Source organism: Glandiceps talaboti, chromosome 18, assembly GCF_964340395.1.
Source record: "Glandiceps talaboti chromosome 18, keGlaTala1.1, whole genome shotgun sequence".
NCBI lineage: Eukaryota > Metazoa > Hemichordata > Enteropneusta > Spengelidae > Glandiceps > Glandiceps talaboti.
Window position 1 is genome coordinate 12124678 of NC_135566.1, and position 21112 is coordinate 12145789.

Genomic DNA, 21112 nt, shown 5'->3' on the forward strand with positions numbered 1-21112 from the left:
AAGAGTACTGTGTTCACAATCATGAAATCAAAGCTTTCTTATCCTTCCTAGGACTATAGGAAGTCATTGTAAACACAACTGTCTGTACTCTCTTTCAAACACACAAACACACACTCAAAACATTTCTACCATCACATTTTATGGAACTTTTAATAAAGTAAATGCATGTAAAGCTAGGTGTGATTTAGGTTTATTGATTAGGACTGATATGTTCACATTGTGTTAATAGCGATATTGAAATTATAAGTTGTTATATGTGCACTACATGAGTTCTGAGTTCATCACGTTCACTGTTGTCAAGTCTCTGAAAGTATTCTGTTGCTATGCAAACTGTAGGATAAATCTGTTGTCAAGTCTTTGAAACTATTCGGTTGCTATACAAACTAGGATAAATCAGTTGTCAAGTTTCTGAAAGTATTCTGTTGCTACACAAACTGTAGGATAAATCTGTTGTCAAGTCTCTGAAACTATTCTGTTGCTATACAAACTGTAGGACAAATCTGTTGTCAAGTCTCTGAAACTATTCTGTTGCTATACAAACTGTAGGATAAATCTGTTGTCAAGTCTCTGAAAGTATTCCGTTGCTACACAAACTGTATAATAAATCTGTTGTCAAGTCTCTGAAACTATTCTGTTGCTATACAAACTGTAGGATAAATCTGTTGTCAAGTCTCTGAAACTATTCCATTGCTATACAAACTGTAGGATAAATCAGTTGTCAAGTCTCTGAAACTATTCTGTTGCTATACAAACTGTAGGATAAATCAGTTGTCAAGTCTCTGAAACTATTCCGTTGCTATACAAACTGTAGAATAAATCTGTTGTCAAATCTCTGAAACTATTCCGTTGCTATACAAACTGTAGGATAAATCTGTTGTTGTGGCTGACTTTGGCCTGGCTAGGATCATGGTTGAAGACAAACACAGCCCCATCAAAAGGTCACCCAGTGGAGGAAAGAACTCACCAAAAACTGGTAGTAATCGGAGTGTAAGAAAGAAAAGATACACAGTTGTTGGAAACCCTTATTGGATGGCACCTGAAATGATGAAAGGTATGTATTAAAGTGGCAGAATAGGGTTGCTGAGTTACAAACACAGGCTTTGTCAGTGTTTTCCACATAGAAAGTCATGATAAAAGTGTTTTACAAATTAAACATCTAAAATCTCTCTCAATCCTCATCCATATGGCTACTTTAATAATACAGAGAGACTACATTCAAGTGTCTACCCCCATATTGCCAGGTTTGAACTTTCATTTGAGAGACATTGACTTTTGGCCTTGACTCTGATCTCCAGGTTCAATTTAACAAAATTCAGCAATTCTCTTCATTATAACAGACACTTTGTAGTATTTATTTGTTGTTTACCAATTTCTCTTAAATCATGTCACTATTCAGTCACATAGAAGTAAAGTATTTTTTTTTGGGGGGGGGGGGGCGCATATGTCTGCCATGAAGACTTGTTATTTTTATCTTTCTAACTTGTATGATATGTGTTTTGACAGGTAAACTTTATGATGAGAAAGTGGACATCTTTTCATTTGGGATAGTGTTATGTGAAATGATAGGACGTGTTAATGCAGACCCAGACTTTTTACCAAGAACTTCAGACTTTGGACTCAATGTGGATGTCTTTAAACGAAAGTTTTGCCAAGAATGCCCAGATGCTTTCTTCAAAATTGCAGAACTTAGCTGTAATATGGACCCCGATTCAAGGTAAGGGAAATGTTTTGTGGCAGTTGATAATAGAACTTTATAATTTTATGCAAATCTTAGCTATGTGGATGTGCAGTTTCACTTCGAAAATACATTGGGTTTGTTTTAATGATGACATGGGAAGTATACAGTACATACACAAAATACAGTAGGTAAACTTGAGTTGAGAATGAGAACTACAACCAGCGACATGCAAACATTTTACAAGCAGTGCTTGTTACAAAGAGGGAAAGTAAACAAATAAATTGGATTAATAACACTTGGCACAGCATGTTGCAACTACAGAGACTTGTATTGCATTTCATCCTTTGATAAGAACAGTTTTATGGCCTCTTTACACACTGTAATAGCTCACTTTCGCAAACAAAATTCAAGTCCCCCTGGCATTTCATGTACACATAGAGAGGCCACAATGATAAAACTTTTCATATCAAACCTTGAAATTTATTCTAGTTTATTGTAGTTACAACTGTGTCAAGTGTTGTTAATCTAATTCATTTATTTACTTTCCCTGTTTGTAACAAGTTACACTTGTAAATGTTTGTATGTCAGTGGTTGTAGTATTGTCTGTACTGTTTATTCATAGTCCACAGTTAAATTTTTGAATACTTTGTCTCACTCTGTCTCTCTCACTCTCTCCCCTCCTCCTTCCTTCTTTCTCTTCCACTATAGGCCAAGTTTTGAAACTCTTTCAAAGTGGCTGGAAAGTATGGTATTGAATACAGAGAGTGGAATTACTTTGTCCTTGTTGTTGGAGAAGATGTCACCAAATCTCGACCTTAGCAAGTCTGTCAGTACAAGTCTGTTGTCAATCTCAGAGTCAAGGTGATCGTGAATGTCACGAACTTTGAACCCTCAATTGTCAGCAGCTGAAGGAATATCAAGTCAGATAGAGCTGCTCTGGTTCTCCTAGCAAGAAAACAACATAGAAAATAGTCTGTGGCAATAATAAACTGGAGATGAAATATTTAGAGTACAGATTAAACTTTGTTAATCTACCAATTGTGTATTGAAAGTACATTTTGTTATTAAAAAGGGTTACATGCATTTTATACAAATGGACAAGTTAAATAAGCTGTAATATTAGATAGCAAATTTACTTTCAGCCAGTGGTTTTGTATGTTGGCATCTTGTAGACTTTGTCATGCGAAAGTCATAGAAAATTAATTTTATTGCATTGAGAATATACTTTGACAAAATGCAGATAGAATTCTGAATAACCTATGCTGCAACGTTATTGTGATTTAGTATGTTGAACACACACACACACACACACACACACACACACACACACACACACACACACACACATGCATACATACATACACACACATTCTCAAAATGCAGATAGACGTAAGACAGTAGTTCTGAATAACCTATGCTGCAGCAATATTGTAATTTAGTATGTTGAATGCACGCACACACACACACACACACACACACACACACACACACACAATGCTACAAATAAAAATGAAACTCAGTACTGTTGATTTCATAGTCAACATTTCTTCCATGCCATTCTTTTGCCAGGTTTTAACTCTTCATCCCTGTCCTGCTTTTTTTTTCTTTTTTTTTTTTTTTTTGGGGGGGGGGGGGGGGGGGGAGAAAACCTGTGAAACTGGGAAATCACGCACAAACAGTACTCAATATTGCTGGCTATTTAAAATGAACTGAACTCTGTCACACACAGAATGTGTATTTTTTAAAATAGCATCTACAAACATTAGTGTCATTTTACAGCACATTGCACCCAATTTTAATAGGTTTTGCCATATTCAATCAAAGTATTAGCTAGTACCATAGAGAGTGGAGAAGCCACTGTCTATCTAGCACTTTTTATTTAAAGACGATGTTTTCGATTGAATATAATCATGAAGCAGATGCTGATATGTTTCATTCATATAATGCAATGCAAGATTAGCTGCCATATACTTTAGAGTAGTACAAATGCCGAACATATATAGAGCCCTCATAGATGTAACTTTTATAGCCTATCTGAGGAACAATGTAAGCTTTATCTATTGTAACCAAAAACTGTTTCCATGATAGATTGATTCTATTACAGAAGCTCTTTATTTTTAAAACTCTTTGCTTAAAAAAACCGAGTTTGGTTATGGTAGAGGGCTCCTTTCCAGTGTGGGTCAGATACAAACACAGCCCTGTACATGTAATCTACTGTCTGTTCTGTACAAACTATATAATACATTTATATCATATTTATATCATTGTTAAAGATTCCAGTTATGTTTTTTATCTGCAGCTTCTGTATTTTATAAAATTTATACATTTATTTCCAGAAAAAAGTTTATATGTATAGAAGCATTTAGTTTAAAAACTTTTTAACTTTAACATAATAAAAAATATGAAACGGCATAGAATTCATATTCAATGATGGGGTCTGTCTCCAACTCTAAACTGATGGGGTATGTTGTCAACTGCAATAAGGCAGTCTATCTCCATAACTGTTTTATGTCAGAGACCAAGGTGTCGTTAGTGTTTACCTTACACATAGCAAACAAGTACATATTGTATATCACAGAGTATATATTTTCTCCTACTGTTTCTACTATTCCTCTTGTACATGTATTTTGTGTGTGCTGAATTTTAGTAATTATGTACTGTCAAGTTAAAGAGAATAGGTGATGTATATTTTGTAGTGTGTTAGTATCAACCAGTACTGCTAAAACCATAATTTTCCAAGGAGCCAGTCATTTTGTTTCCCCATAGTTACTGCTGCTGACTGAAGAGCGCCCTCAGCGGCCATTCATAAATCTAGAATTTCAGTGAAGTGGACCAGAAAGTTTAAATGCAAAAAATTGTTATTTACATGATGTGTAATTTGGTCAGTTTATTTAATTATTTGACAATATAAAAGTACATTTGTATTGGACCAAGAGATGTTAATCATGACGAGAGTACCAAAGGAGGGTTTCTGAAAACGGCGATGTCTGTGTCATAGCTTACCTTTGGACGTGTAGGACTAACATTTCAACATTATTTCTGCTATTCTAACTGACATTTTGATTTTTTGGATTTCTGTTCCATCCAACAAGTCTACTCTAACTCTTCACTCGCACTGGTCTTGAATGGCTTTCCACAATACATTGTGATTGGTCGAATACATAATTAGACATATTGAAATCATGCAATTAGGTCACATGATGAATCCATAATTAGGTGTTTTCATGAGAGGTTACATGGGAAACAGATTCTATTCTATTCTAATTTATGTTAATGTTTTGTGCATGTTATGTGTATCGGGGCTTGGCCTAATGAGTGAAAGTTGGAGTAGACTTGTTGGACGGAGCGAAAATTGCACAAATCAAAATATCAGTTATGATAGCGGTAATAGTGTTGTAGTATTAGTCCAACATGTGTACAGGTAGGCTATCTGCATCAGAGTGTGACAAAAACTTGATTTATAATTCACAGAATTAGTGATTGACTCACTATTTGAAATAAAATGCCATTGTATTATTTGTATGTAAACATTTATTATAATCATGTATATATTCCAGACCTTATATAGTACTGTACATTTCTGTTTGACAACAATGGTCCTACAGCACAATCACAATTGATATACTGTACATTATTTTATCTAAGGAAGCAGTTTTAAGTTTGAGCAGTTATATGGCAAGAATAAAAGATATGAAAGTCGTAAATGAAGATTGGCGATTGTTAAAATCCAAGTTTCATTTGTTTTTCTTCATTTTTTCCAACAAATGACCTTGGCATTTGAATTTAGAAGTTTTAATAAAGGTTTTTAGTACTTGTACAGAAATCAAAATGTGAGGGCTTCATTACTAATATCTACATAATATGAATTATACCATGCATAAGCCAAAAATATGGAATATATACCCTGCTCGTTCTACATCACGACAATGTGCATCTATGTCAAGGCAACACGTGTCTACGTCACTGGTTCTACTCTGTTCAAAATATTAGTCAAAACATTCAAAATTGCCATTATTTTCCCCAATTTTTCTTTGATATTACCAGCAGGGGTATAATTATGTTATTCCCGAATAAAATACTCGGGGTTTTGACAGTAAGGGCTTTGTTTTGGACAAAAAAACAGTGTTACCCAAAAGTGTTGTGTTAAAACCAAGAAATGGGCAAGGACCTGTACTACAATTATCAGTTATAATCAGTAAATAACCAATCCAAAAGTGTTATATCCAGTATATATGATGTATATAAACTCAGTATATGTAATGCGTCTATGCTGGAGTAAACAGTGCTCAATACATATGTATGTAGAGCAGTGTAAATACAAGTCTGCAGAGAACAGTGATCGATGCAATATTAGTAGCAGAGCATTATAGACTTAATTCAAAAGAATAAGGATGTTATAAGTCGTCACCTGATGATCGCTGAGGAAGCGTGAAACTGCGAGTAACGACCTATATCATCCTTATTCTTTTGAATTCAGTCTATATATATATATATATATATATATATATATATATATATATATATATATATATATATATATATATATATATATATATATATATATATATATATATATATATATATATATACATACATGCTGCTTTATATTTGTACATGAAATCCCTGTGAATTGTATCATTTTACAGCACTCTTATAACCTAGAATCCAGGCGAATGGGGATTTTGTGTTTTGATTTCCATGAACGCTTCTCTTGGGGAATATTGTCTAATTTCTATACATGTAGAATGCCATTACTTATTGTTTTTCTATCTTTCTACAAAAGGGAAAACAATGACATACACTGACAAAGGAAGGAAAAAGACAAACCATTGCAGGCTGCAAAGAAAAAATAGTAGGAAAGCAGACTCCATGCATTTTTAGTGACATACATTGCAATGGTTTAGAAGGTGAAAGTACTCATGAAACCTAGAATAATAACAACAAGAAGTATATTTTTTAGTTACAAAACAGGCATTACTACATTCAATTATAATAACATTGTGTTAGTAGGATAATCCGGATATGAGATTTCTCTAACACAATGTAGACCTGATCCAGAAGTGGTGACAGCTGACGAGCTAAATAGATATATGTATTACAACAAGTAACACTAAAGTAAATCACTTTCTGTATGTGCTACTCTCATTTATAGCATTCACATTACAATGGGTAACACTGAAGTAAAGCACTTTCTCTATGTGCTGCACTCATTAAAAGCATTCATATCAAGTGTAAAAGTACACTGTTTCAATTGGTTTATTTACAACCCCTTTCTGATGTGGTCAATTAGCAAATGAAACAGTATACTCTTACACTTGATATGGGTGCTATAAATGATTGTGGTACATACCAAAAACACTTTACTTTGGTGTTATGGGTTGTAATATATGTATGGTGGCAGCTGGGGAACAGATAGGTATATGGATTTAATGTGTGTATGGTGACAGCTGATGATCAGATATGGATGAGTCATGGATACTTTCCAAAGTAGAGTCACTACACCATTCTAAAAAACCATACATTCATCTGCATTCTTGCCAAGATTATTGGTTCCGTGCATAGCTTAAAGTCCATGCTTCTGTGTCATTCGATAGAGAAGAACTCTTTCCATCCATACAGTAATAAATATAGAGATGTGACATAGCAAGGTAAAGACTGAAATTCAAGACTTTAATGCTGCTTTGCTACTAATATTTACATCATTGGCTATAAAATAAAGATCATTTGAATGTGTTTATTAGAACAATCCTTCAGTTTACAACCAAACTAAATCTGTGCTGGCCATTGAAAACCAGAACTGTGTATACATGTAGGTACACCCAGCTAGCCCATGGATGAAATGAACAATTTCCATGCAACAAGCAATAGAATTACTATGGAGATTCAATTTTCAGTTTTCTCATATTCCTAGTGAAATGCTTTGGAGGTTTTGCTGAGATGAAGAGATTTCTGCCATCACGGAATTCTGGTATAATCAGTTGCTTAGCGTGTAAATGCATTGGTATAGTTCTCGCTTTAGACTGTCTCATGTCCAGTTTCTGCAACATATCACCTGGTACTTTCTGAAATAGACGAATATCACAAAAGTATTTTTTTATGTTAATACCATGTTGCCCCTGACAACTGATCAGTGTTTGAGTGTGAATGGTGGTGTATACATGAATATAAGATATGGGGATGTATTTGTACACAAATAGTTGAACTAGTGCATGCTCTATGCAAATTGAGGTCATTATGGGTCACTAGACTAGTCCATACCATGTGACCCAATTTAAGCCAATCACTGAAGGCTGTATGAAAATGATGTCTTATAAAACTAAATAAGACCCTAGTCCTAATGTAAATATTTTAATGATTGTCTTTATCCATCCTATTAATATCAAAAGATATTTTTAAAAATATACAAGAAATTTAAGTCCTTTGAAAAACTTACAAGTAAAGGATACAGCAGAGGACGAAAAAACAATGAAATAAACTCACCTGTGGTGCTAGTCTATCGCTGTGAGAATATTTATGATCACCAAGTATTGGACAACCCAAACCAGTCGCTAAATGACAACGAATCTGGTGTTTTATGCCTGAAAACAAGAATTTATAAATAATTAGAGGTGTAAGATCTTCAAGAAAATGTGCAGGGGGTCCGGAAACAAACATAAATAAATACAGTGGTAATATTACAAGTTTAGTTTTTTGTAGCCTAAATTGTCATCAAAATATTTCTTTTGTGATGTTTTGAGTTCTTGTTTATGGTGGATTGTATCGTACCATGGTAAGATACTTTAACGGGGAACGCCACTCGAGAAAATAAAGGTATTTCCATACACTTTGGGTTCTTTGCCTCTTGGGACTTACAGACATACATATGTATTAGCTGTACAATGAATATTCATGACTATCTGAAGGTAGTATAACACTAAGGCATCATGAATATTCACTGTTCAACTAATACATATGTATGTATGCCAAGTCCCATAAGGCAAAGACCCCAATAGTGTCAGTCCACTTTAGAAGGTACAAATCAGGGCTATGCTAGGGAGTCTAACCTAACCCAACTCTAAAACTAACCCCCTAGCTTGAATACAAATGTGTATATATTGAACAATCAGTCCACTGTTCTACTTCCTTGTCTTTGTTGGCTTTGAAACATGTGTAGTAGACACCTTTGTAGAGGAGAAGGTGATTGGGCTACATAAAACAATTTGATGGTGCTTGACATGTGTTTTGTTTTCACAAACTAGTGGCCAGTTTGTGATACTCTCTGTCACATAGATTACTTGATCATCTGTTCAAATCAAATTTAGTGTTAGTCTGTTATTTGTGTTTGTAGTAAGTTGTGACAACTTGATCCGTGACGACAACATGTTTAACCTGATAAACTACAACAATGAATGATTTCGTGGATTATACATTTTCCCAAGACAATTAATATAATGATGTTCATATGCATGCACAAACTTATCATATATGCAAATAAGTAATTAGAATAAAAACATGTATGTTTAGCTACAGTGTCAGCAACAGCTGACTGAGATTAACCCTATGAGCCCCACTATTAACCCTATGGCAGATTATCACTTTCTCTCCACTTCTACGTTGCATATGAATTCGATGGAATCCCACAACTTTCTTACTATCACAGCTGATCTTACAGGTATCACACATCAAGGAGAAAACAAGGCAAATGTTTCTTTCAATGCGATATAAAATATTTTATTTTAGCTCATTCCTTTCCTTATCAATTATTTACAATTATTCACTTCAAAATACATTTATTTACACAATTCATGGCTTAGCTAATTAAGATGGGAGATATGTTATGTAGGGAAATTTTGACCTGGTTAATAGGTGGTATAAATTGCGAAAGACAAACAATTCACCACTATGGTTATTTTTAATTGTAGCTTAGTTGAACTGTTTCTAGACAATACTCGACTTTATATACAACATTTGAGGTTCACCTTGTCCATTTCCTGTATGTAACAAAATCGCCATTTATGTCACAAATGGAAAACTGGAGATATTTTGACTGCTACATTATTTGTTTTATAAAGTGGAAGAAGAGAATTGCGGCACATATTAATCCCAGTAAATGAACATACACTGCAAAGGTTTGATGTTTAGTCTATACAAATCTCACCTGTTTCTGGTTGAAGCTCTACTAGAGCACAATTACCACTGGTAGAAAGAACTCTGTAATTGGTTATGGCTGCAGTACCTCTAGATCTAGGAAGCTTAGCAAAGTCTTTATACACTAATCCATACTCTGGTCTCAGCAACATCTTTAGAAGATGAAAAAAAGTTTGATATTTACAACTCTAGCAATGTGATGAGGAAGAACTACATAATTCCAACAAGACTCAGTGGCTATAATAATACACTGGATATTACAGCCAAAATGTAGATGCTTGTGTCCGAGGATTCAATGCATGTTATTCAAGATCCAAAAGTATAAACACCTATATATGGGGTTGTAATATTTTTTTTTACATTACAAGCCCAGTAAATGTTTCTATGGTACATCTATTTTCATATTTACGATTTCCATTCATTTAGATTGTCAAAATATGAAAGTGTCTTTACTACAAAAATTACAATCTTTGATGAGGTGCATCGAATTATGTGTATAATGTCTGTTGGATATATAAGCTTCAACAGCATATTCCCATCTGGAAAAAATGATAATGTGTATCACAGTCCTTCTATACAGGATTATTGTATATTGAGGCACGTTCCAATTACTGTCTCTGGTCTCAGAAGTATATTTGTCCAAAGGCATCTAAACTTTTTGAAGTACATCTATAAATTCTTTTTACCCATATTTGTTCTTTTTTTCAGTAGCTAACAACTGGTACAGCAAGCCTACTTTCAGCCGTATCAATGATTTATACATACCCTTCTTTTGCCAGCAACTTCACCTTCTGCCATAGGAATCTCTATCACACCTGCAACACACAAAAATGATATCGATGTATCATTCTTAATTGAAGGAAAAAATTACTTTCAATTTTTTGATGTTTTTATATAATGGTTTCATAATAGGGTGATACAGTTACCATAGAAACAACAAACTTCCTTTTTGGAGAACTCCCTTTGTTAACATGGAACCCACTACTCTATAAAGGTCTGGGGAGAACCCTGATTTTTAGGTGAAATCATAGGGTGGAACCCACTACTCTATAAAGGTCTGGCTAGAACCCTGATTATTTGGTGAAATCATAGGATGGAACCCACTACTTTATAAAGGTCTGGGTAGAACCCTGATTATTAGGTGAAATCAGAGGGTGGAACCCACTACTCTATAAAGGTCTGAGTAGAACCCTGATTATTTGGTGAAATCAGAGGATGGAACCCACTACTCTATAAAGGTCTGGGGAGAACCCTGATTATTAGGTGAAATCACAGGATGCAACCCACTACTCTATAAAGGTCTGGGTAGAACCCTGACTATCAGGTGAAATCATAGGATGGAACCCACTACTCTATAAAGGTCTGGGGAGAACCCTGATTATTAGGTGAAATCACAGGATGCAACCCACTACTCTATAAAGGTCTGGGGAGAACCCTGATTATTAGGTGAAATCACAGGATGCAACCCACTACTCTATAAAGGTCTGGGTAGAACCCTGACTATCAGGTGAAATCATAGGATGGAACCCACTACTCTATAAAGGTCTGGGGAGAACCCTGATTATTAGGTGAAATCACAGGATGCAACCCACTACTCTATAAAGGTCTGGGGAGAACCCTGATTATTAGGTGAAATCATAGGATGGAACCCACTACTCTATAAAGGTCTGGGGAGAACCCTGATTATTAGGTGAAATCATAGGATGGAACCCACTACTCTATAAAGGTCTGGGGAGAACCCTGATTATTAGGTGAAATCATAGGATGGAACCCACTACTCTATAAAGGTCTGGGGAGAACCCTGATTATTAGGTGAAATCATAGGATGGAACCCACTACTCTATAAAGGTCTGTGTAGAACCCTGATTATTAGGTGAAATCATAGGATGGAACCCACTACTCTATAAAGGTCTGGGGAGAACCCTGATTATTAGGTGAAATCATAGGATGGAACCCACTACTCTATAAAGGTCTGGGGAGAACCCTGATTATTAGGTGAAATCATAGGATGGAACCCACTACTCTATAAAGGTCTGGGGAGAACCCTGATTATTAGGTGAAATCATAGGATGGAACCCATTACTCTATAAAAGACCATACTTGAATGGATATATATTCTGACAATCACACCCACCTTCATTTGGTTCTGGTACATGGATTGTTAGAACCCTACAAATGAAAGAAGAAAAGTGAATGAGTGATTGACAATGTCAAAGAATGAAAACATTCAGGAACAAATCTAAAGTTTCAAAAAATGTGTTCCAAAGTAACCAAGTAGTATGTTTATGCCAATGACACTACAGCTACAGCAGACATCAATGTAACTTGGCAACAGCATAACAATATGCACAGACAATGTGTTATACATAAGAGATTATACCATACACAAGCCAAGTTGAACATGTTCAAACATAACTATTGGTTTTTTATATCCTTGTCTGCCTATGTCATGACAACTCAGATCTATGTCATCAGTTTTGCAGTACTTGAAATACAAGTCAATAATGTGTTTGATCTCCCTAACATCACCAGTGGGTTAATAATGTGTTTGATCTCCCTGACATCACCAGTGGATCAATAACATGTTTGATCTCCCTCACATGGCTTTTAATACGATCAAGATCAAAGAATTGAAGTATTTTTCACTTCAAGTGACTGTACAGGGCTATGTGAAAAAAAATGTGGAAATTTACCAATATTTTTTGACAACTTGGTGATGTCTGAACATTGCATTGAGTTGTCGGGCAGTGACCTCTGACCTAGCTAGAAGCATCACACCAGTGGTTTCTTTGTCTAGTCTATGTATCAAGTACAACTTGGTCAGTGACTTGTCAATCAATCTTGCCAACAATGGAAGGGTATCATTGACATTGTTAGTGACACCTGGTCCACCTGTAAAGTACAAAACAAACATGAATGTTACATGAATACTGCAATACCCAGGCTCTACATGATTGTCTGCACCACCCATTGCTCTTGAAGTACTTAATTCATATGTAGGTATTGTCAGTGGTAGTATTATGGTACAAAGTTTATTCCCAAGTCTTTAGATCACTTCATTAAAATATTGTTACGTCTGGGTAAACACCCTCCTCCCACCCCCTTGTCAGCAACATGCATTGTTTGAATATCAGAAAATGGGGTTAGTACACAACATGTGGCTAGTTAGTTAGTACCTCATCATGTCACATGACTTCTCCCTCATAATTATATGACTAAATAAGTCACCTGACTACTACCTCATCAAGTCACCTGACTACTACCTCATCAAGTCACATGACTTCTACCTCATGTCATATGATATTATTTGACTGTATAACTGTAACTAATATCCTATTGTGGTTTACACAAGACTTTCTACTTTCTACTTTACCAACACTGGAGACTTTCTCTGTGTTTTTAGATTAAGTAGCCCTTAATAGCAAAAAGTGCATCATGCAGTAACTTACCATGTGAGGGAAGACCATAGGGTTTATCAATAGCAATAACATCATCTGAAATCAGTAATGAAAGATAAATTGTTATCAGTTTTTACCATAGAACTAATATTGAAATGTAAACTACATAACATCACAAAGAAGATAATACTAGTATGCATATAACCCAAATGTATGTTGAATTTTAACAATCAAAGAGTTTTTTCGGAAACTGGTGTCACTGTCCAAGTTTCATGATACTCTCTTTGGAAGTGAATTTTTCAATAATTCACCATGGTCATAGATGATACTGTACTTACAATACTATAGTGGACATCCTTACCATGGTCATAGATGATACTAAACTATAGTGGATGGCCTTACCATGGTGATAGATGATACTATACTTACAATACTATAGTGGATGGCCTTACCATGGTGATAGATGATACTAAACTATAGTGGATAGCCTTACCATGGTGATAGATGATACTAAACTATAGTGGATGGCCTTACCATGGTCATAGATGATACTGTCATGCAAGATCTTGGCAACAACTTGAGTAGACAGTCTGCTCAAATCTTTAACTTGGTATGATAGGACCTGATATCCATGACTGTCGGTCCTACCTCTTGGTAACTCTTTCAAAATAAAAATATAAGAGTTAATCATGATTGTATTGATATCATACATCCAGGTAATTTAATGAACAGATCTATCAATATATGGAAATAGGCACTACAGCTTAGAATGGGATTACACTAGTACTCACGAACATACTAGTAATCTTTAGGAATAGGGTAAGACTAGTACTCCCTAGCATAAACTTTAGGCCTTGGAATATGGGGTAAGACTAGTACTCCCTAGCATAAACTTTAGGCCTTGGAATATGGGGTAAGACTAGTACTCCCTAGCATAAACTTTAGGCCTTGGAATATAGGGTTAGACTAGTACTCCCTAGCATAAACTTTAGGCCTTGGAATATGGGGTAAGACTAGTACTCCCTAGCATAAACTTTAGGCCTTGGAATATGGGGTAAGACTAGTACTCCCTAGCATAAACTTTAGGCCTTGGAATATAGGGTTAGACTAGAACTCCCTAGCATAAACTTTTGGGATAAGGTTAGAGTTAGACTAGTACTCCCTAGCATAATAGTCTTGCTTGCAGACGGAGTAAAAGTCGAGACTGATTCCAACAATGTTCCTCTCCCAGGTCCCTCTCCTGCAGGACTATCCCTGACATAAACCCGATGCCCATAAAGTTGATTTGTGTTTCGTATTAGCCATATTGCAGGTGTGTGTATCTAGACCTACCTGTCTGATTTCTCTTTTCTTCTTCTGTATTTACACGTGTATGTTCACGTCGACTGGATTGTGACCGTTCATGGTAAAGTTGTTGGCGTATTTTCATGGCACTTTTCTTAGCAGTTGACATTTTACTTGATGACACTTCATCATTTTGTACACTTTGGGACTCTGAATTATCTTGTGTTTCCCCGACAACTATATCGTCCTCACCGGGAACGTATTTTTCACGAATGTTACGAGAGGTAGAACTTTGTGTTTTTTTCCTTTTGCGTCGTTGTTGTGTGTCGACTGTTTTCTCCTGAATTGAAAAAGTGGTGTCCAAAGTCGTGTCAAATTTATCGAAATTCCCTTCCTGATCGATACCAAAATAATCATCTTCTGACCTCGTATTCATTCCCATTACTTTCCCGTCTGTACTGTCTTCCTTCAGGGTACCGTAGCGTCGTTGCAAGTACAAGATACAAGTGGAGTGACAACTCTGAGAGACACGTGAGTTCCCTTTCGTACATGTGACAGGGCGAAATTTATGCGAACAGCACAACTTACGACAGCAAAATACATTGTTCAAAATATTAGTCGTTGATCCGACGTGTCTTGTGCTTTTTACATCTTTGGATGGTTGCAAAACGCGGGAAATCGAATAAAATCTCGCGAAAATACGACGTGTTTGGTACCTCATGGAGGCTGCCATTTTGAAATACACAGTCGTATCGTTGGGGGCGCTCATCACTCTAGTTACAGAGCGTGATCCCCAGGCAGGAAGGGAGGGGGGCGGGAGACACTATTATCACAAGATAGCGCAGCAAACATCGTCAACTTGTGAACTACAATCACTATCATGGTTTTTTGTGATGCTTAATTTTTTTTCTGTTGTCTTTCTTTCTCCCGTTTATAAACTAAATACATGTAATACAAGAATAACTTCCGATCGTTTCTTTTCCTGCTAATTACTCTTCTATTATTGACTGGATATCACTATTTCAATTCACTATTTCTATTCTTCCACTCACATCAAATCGCCTTTTCTAAATGAAAATATGTTATAGCCTTGAAGGCTTATAATTGCCATGATGTCAGTTACACTGACAGTTAACCTCGCACCACGTGACGGCAACAAGGACCAATTTCGAATAATCAGGAATCGAAGTTGCAGTTCTTGAAATTCCTTCAACCTTTGCCACATGAAATCTTGTTCCGGGTGCTTTTGCAGTAATAAGAAGCCGGGGCTCAATGTCTTGTTTTCAAGAATTTCAACTTTTTATTTTCGCATAGAGTTAATGCAGTACTTAACAGCCAATATCAACCTTGGCAGGTGAATATAACTCAAGCAATTATTCTGCAGCGCGTCTATGATGTTAACGTTGAATTGCTTTCACAAAGTATGCCAGAAGACAATTGGAGAAATGAAAACTATATATATTCGAAATTGTAAAATTACGTCAGGTCACCTAATCATTGACAATTTAGGACACAGAAAGAAAACAAAACTAAATCAATTTATAGACAAACCAAAATAAAGTTAATTAGGTTTACTTACTTTACTTATATATTCTAAATGGAAGTTTTTTGCACAATTATATGAGGCCCAATATTTCAGGTGTGGCTTCGAGTTTTGAAAAAACTATGATAAGAATGTACATAATAATAATGAGGTTGAGAATCTGACCAATTTGTACATTCCAGAATCTACATCTACGTGGGCCTACCTATCTGTGTATATAATACCAGCTAATCTCCTTACGGATATCACAGCTGGGGGAGAGATGCACATAAAACCTAGTAATATCGTTTATGGAGTCTTCAAAGTATCAGTAGCCCCATCTACACGTAGGTCGTCCTACCTGAGGCAGTCCCAAGTCCTACCTGAGGTAGGATAGATTTGTGTCTACACGTAGGAAGGTTAGAACAGAGATGACATGTGTTCCGTCCTGACAGTACATAGGATGAAGTCAGGAGGGTTTCAGGAAACCTCTCAAAGGTGTCCTAAGTCAGGACGGTTTCAGGACAGGTTCAGGACGCGTTTGCGTCTACACGGGCTTCAAACTATCCTGAATCCTACCTCAGGTAGGATTTTTAGTGCCGTGTAGACGGGGCTAGTGTCCTGACTGGCTTTCATATCATAATTTTAATGAGTTCCAGTCATTCATAGTTTTAACTGTGTTGATACGCTTGGTGTTTAAACTCTAGGTGCAATGTCTTTTTATGACATTGTAGTGAATATATATTTAGTTACTAGTACTTGATTAAGAAAATCATATATCTTTAGTTGCTTGATGGAAAATAATATCAATTACAGCTAGTGCAGGTTTATCATGACTTGTTCGATTTCATATTTTATTTCTTTAGACAGATAGTCTGAGAGAAGTACATACCGTTGTACCTTGGTCTTCGGTGACTTCGAGGATTTCGATTCCAGACCTTATGAATATATGTATGTATGTATGTATGTATGTATGTATGTATGTATGTATGTATGTATGTATGTATGTATGTATGTATGTATGTATGTATGTATGTATGTATGTATGTATGTATGTATGTATGTATGTATGTATGTATGTATGTATGTATGTATGTATGTATGTATGTATGTCTGTCTGACTACCTGCCTGCCTCGCTGTCTGCCTACCCATTTGTCTGTCTTTGAGTGTGTGTCCCTTTCTGTCTGTCTCTTGCACTATAAAACATGTCATTGAAAAGATATGATGACATAATACTACATTATTCACAAGTACATATCAATTAGTATGGTTAGTACCTAATGTATGACATTGTCTATGTCAACATTTTGATAATAACATAATAATAATCTACATCATTCTGTGGTTTATTCACTTTTATTTATTTACTTATCTCCCAAGAAGTTCAATAAGGCCTAATTTACAGTGTTAATATGCTTTTGGGGGAGACCAACGTTGTTCGGTAGAGTCAAACGGTTGATCTGAATTCAAATGTCGTGATCACATTTTACGTTTCTGCAGACCAATAAATATACACTATAAATTATATTTTAAAAGTTTAAGGGTCTTGCTTGTTCTTGTGTTCTTTTTCATTTTCCTCGTATATCCGTCTTTGGCGCGCGAAAATTTCCTTTACCTTGTCGTAAATTCTGAGATCATAGTACAGGGCATCATTAACTTTGTAATCTGACTTCAGTTGTGTTTTGAGAGATTTGATAATTTCCTGTTTGGTTTGGTTTCCCATCTCTGGTTGTTCTTGGTAATCGTATTTGGCATTCTCCCTCGTCCCGGCACAAGCTGTGAAAAATGGAAGTCCATATACCTTTTCGATAAGTTTAAAGGTCATATCATATTCACTAGTTAGTCCAATTACTGAGAACCAAGTTTCCAAATGGTCTAAGACATACTCAAGAATAACGGATTTCTGCTGTGGGGTCATTAAGTAACGAAGGATAAGTTCGTTTCTCCACCAGGGAGGTACTAGGTTGGCTGCCATACGGGTATCCACACGCCCTCGAAGTTTGCTCACTAAGTCATCATACTTATCGGTGAAAAACTCGTGATTGCCCAAAAGTTGTCTGAAGAAAAAACTTCCTTGGTGAACGCTCCATTCATTGAGCGTCAGTTTGTTGGCATCGCGAACCCTGCATTGACATGGGTGTATCATACGACACATATTGTAGGCAGATATAACTCGTTCGTATGGATCCCGAAGAATTGTAAAATACGAACACGGTTTATTGTTGTAGTCGCAAATACCAAAAGTAGAATCTCCGAGATAGACTCCCCAGGTCAGATTCTGATCACTCCCTTCGTAAATTAATTTAGAATAGTACCTCCTAGCGTTACCGTTTCCTAAGATTTTGGGAACATGTCTCCCTGATTCATCGAGTAGACACTTCATGCACACCTTGGTAGTTGTACCACCCGATTTCTGGTTATGTACAAAAACTATAACGCCATCTCTGTAATCCTCTATAGGTGGCGCTGTTTGGCCATCGACGTCTTTTCGCTTGGTGAAGAAGTTTGGTAGGTAATTCTTTTTTCTGAGCCAGGGGAACTTATCTACAACTTGGTCGACAGCAGACTGGTCTGCATTTGACATGGGAAGTGATGTGTGATTGACATCATCAGACGACACAAGATCCTCTTTTATACGTTCTTTATCGGACCTATAATTAGAATATAGTGGAGAGTATTAAATTCAAAATCGACTTGATCCTCTCTACACTATGTAAACACCAGGCATTTAACTTATCATCTTGTTATTTTTAAGCGCTATAAACAGGTTAAGTTTGCATTTGGACAATATTAATGTAAGTTACTTTGATAGTACTGGTCGCTGTCTATTGAAACACGTACCACAACATATAGTCTGCGATGAAAGCATAACCCATCATTCCGATATCCATCAGTCCCAAGCATTTCGAAAGCGAATATCCCTGTTACTCCATGGAGGTATAAGTCTCCCCTTATATCTCCATGGTTACTCTAACTATTATTGCAACGGCTAACAGTCAACTAAAGCGGTTTCACTGCTTTGGCACTTCCAGTGTTCTACACTATCTTGATTTTACAGGGTGATTATTGTGCGCACTACAAAGGCACTACATGTATGGTCACTAATTTGTGTCAGAGCATTTGTGTAATCTACTACACCAGACAATACTAGTAATAGTTTTATTTTGTGTCTATAACTTAGCTGAGACCACTAAAAGATAGATTGAGTGATCTGAGATCTTAGTAATTAAAACGAAACCTCCATTGCCGTTGTTGTAAATACGGACATTAATATCATCTACCGCTAGTATGCCACGAAGTAACCAGGATAACTACACTGTAAGTATACGTTTATCAATATAGTCAATATTTCTTTTCAAACAACAACAACAACAACAACAACAACAACAACAACAACAACAACAGCAGCAGCAACAACAACGACGACGACGACGACGACGACAACAACAACAACAACAACAACAACAGCAGCAGCAGCAACAACAACAACAACAATTGACCTTTTTTAGAATTCAGATTTGTTCAAAATTCAAAAGTACTCGGAAATAAAATATTGTTGGTATTAGAGGAAAATATGCTACTATACCTGATTGCTTCAGTTGGTGTGTTAATTACTCTGTTGAGTATATTGACGATTGAAATGATGAAAACAGACCAAAAGCAAATGATACAACAAGTTTTAAATAATCGGCCAGTTATGATCGACAGGTCACGAAATAACGACGAACGGAGGTATAAAGATGATGCCATTTCGTGAACTGGCCAAAATGTTAATTTATTTCATCGCATGACACATTCAATTTAAAAAAAAAATAATCAGGGGTGTTCCTTTCATTTCTATGGTGTTTGGATTTATCAAAAGCTGAAATTAAACCGATTTTTATTAAGGATTAACCATTTCAAAATATGGGGCCTGAGGTAACAAAAACTGACTTTTCGTGAGAAAAAATACAGGAAAGATTTAGAGTGAATGATAGAAATATTAAATTGCAAGGAAATTAAAACAAATTAAAAAGTACATGTTTCTTTTTTAATTTGAGTTTGCTTCACGCCTGTCATAACTGTACACGCTGCGATGTTAACACCAGAATGACTACTTTGGTATACATGCTATCCCTCCCGTTATAAAGTGGTTTATTCTTGACCAATTCTACCCATGTGGAGGTAAGAGGATGAATTGATTAGTTTTATATATATATATATATATATATGTGTGTGTGTGTATATATAAAATACTATTATTGTATTTCCAAATACCATCGTCAGATCTGAATATTTAATTGATTTCATTCACGCGTGGTTAAATGGAAATGTAAGTTTCACAGAAATTTACAAAGAGGCAGGAAAACGAAATGGGACAATGTCAAAATCGAGTCCTGACTTCCAGGGCCCGACTTACTCCATCTGCAAGCAGGACTGGGTGGCGGAGTGGTGATGGAAATATAGACTATAATAATCATACATAGTGGAGATTTGACGGAAATGTACACTTTTGGTGGCGGTGTGGTGGAAATGTACATTATATAGTCGCGGTTTGACGAAAATATCAACTTTTTGATGCTAGTAATAATCTACATCATTCTGTAATATATGGTTTCTTCAATGAGCGTATGATTACACCCACGTCCTGTACAAGTTGAACATATCGCAATAATTTAATAATTTTAGTTTGTCTATCTTGCTGTCTTATCAAAACATGTATGCTATAATACGTCGACCTAAAGTATTATGCTTTGACAGAATTAATATAACACTGCAATAAGTTGACATGTTACAAGCTGGCACCACATTGTTGTGTAATACAAGCTGACTATAATAGCGTGGTTTTACCACAGGGAAAAGCAGGCATGTACTTGATTGATTGATCGATCGATCTATTAATTTATTGATTGATTGATCAACTGAATGATTTAATTTATCACACCAAGCACACACACACTCATTCATTCATTCATTAAAGAGAGCTAATTTGCATATGAATGAGTGTGTGCTTGGTCTGATAATCTCCATGAAGATAAGAGATAAAGCAAATTGTTCCTGTAACTTATGCCTTGGTAATTATAAGATTAGGAGTGTTTTAATTTAAATAAGAGGAGAAGAAT

The 21112-nt window shown here is 35.8% G+C and overlaps 2 protein-coding genes across 3 annotated transcripts in view; one reads left to right on the forward strand and one right to left on the reverse strand.

Annotated features, from left to right (window-relative positions):
• LOC144448978 (LIM domain kinase 1-like) overlaps positions 1-2819 on the forward strand; it is a 33177-nt gene extending 30358 nt beyond the window's left edge. For both annotated transcript variants that reach the window (XM_078139366.1, XM_078139367.1), the window contains 3 exons: positions 865-1051; positions 1504-1714; positions 2387-2819. In XM_078139366.1, coding sequence (XP_077995492.1) covers positions 865-1051; positions 1504-1714; positions 2387-2543 — 555 coding nt within the window. In that variant the 3' untranslated portion in view covers positions 2544-2819. The remainder of the gene's footprint in view (positions 1-864; positions 1052-1503; positions 1715-2386) is intronic.
• A 4677-nt stretch (positions 2820-7496) lies between these two features.
• LOC144449440 (pseudouridylate synthase RPUSD4, mitochondrial-like) lies at positions 7497-15182 on the reverse strand. Its single transcript, XM_078139972.1, has 9 exons — positions 14536-15182; positions 13738-13863; positions 13255-13299; positions 12499-12697; positions 11940-11974; positions 10571-10620; positions 9816-9957; positions 8159-8256; positions 7497-7740 (listed from the first exon to the last, which is right to left on the reverse strand). Exons 1-9 carry the CDS (start codon positions 14927-14929, stop codon positions 7552-7554), a joined length of 1278 nt encoding a protein of 425 aa, XP_077996098.1. The 5' UTR covers positions 14930-15182; the 3' UTR covers positions 7497-7551.
• Positions 15183-21112: the final 5930 nt, after the last annotated feature.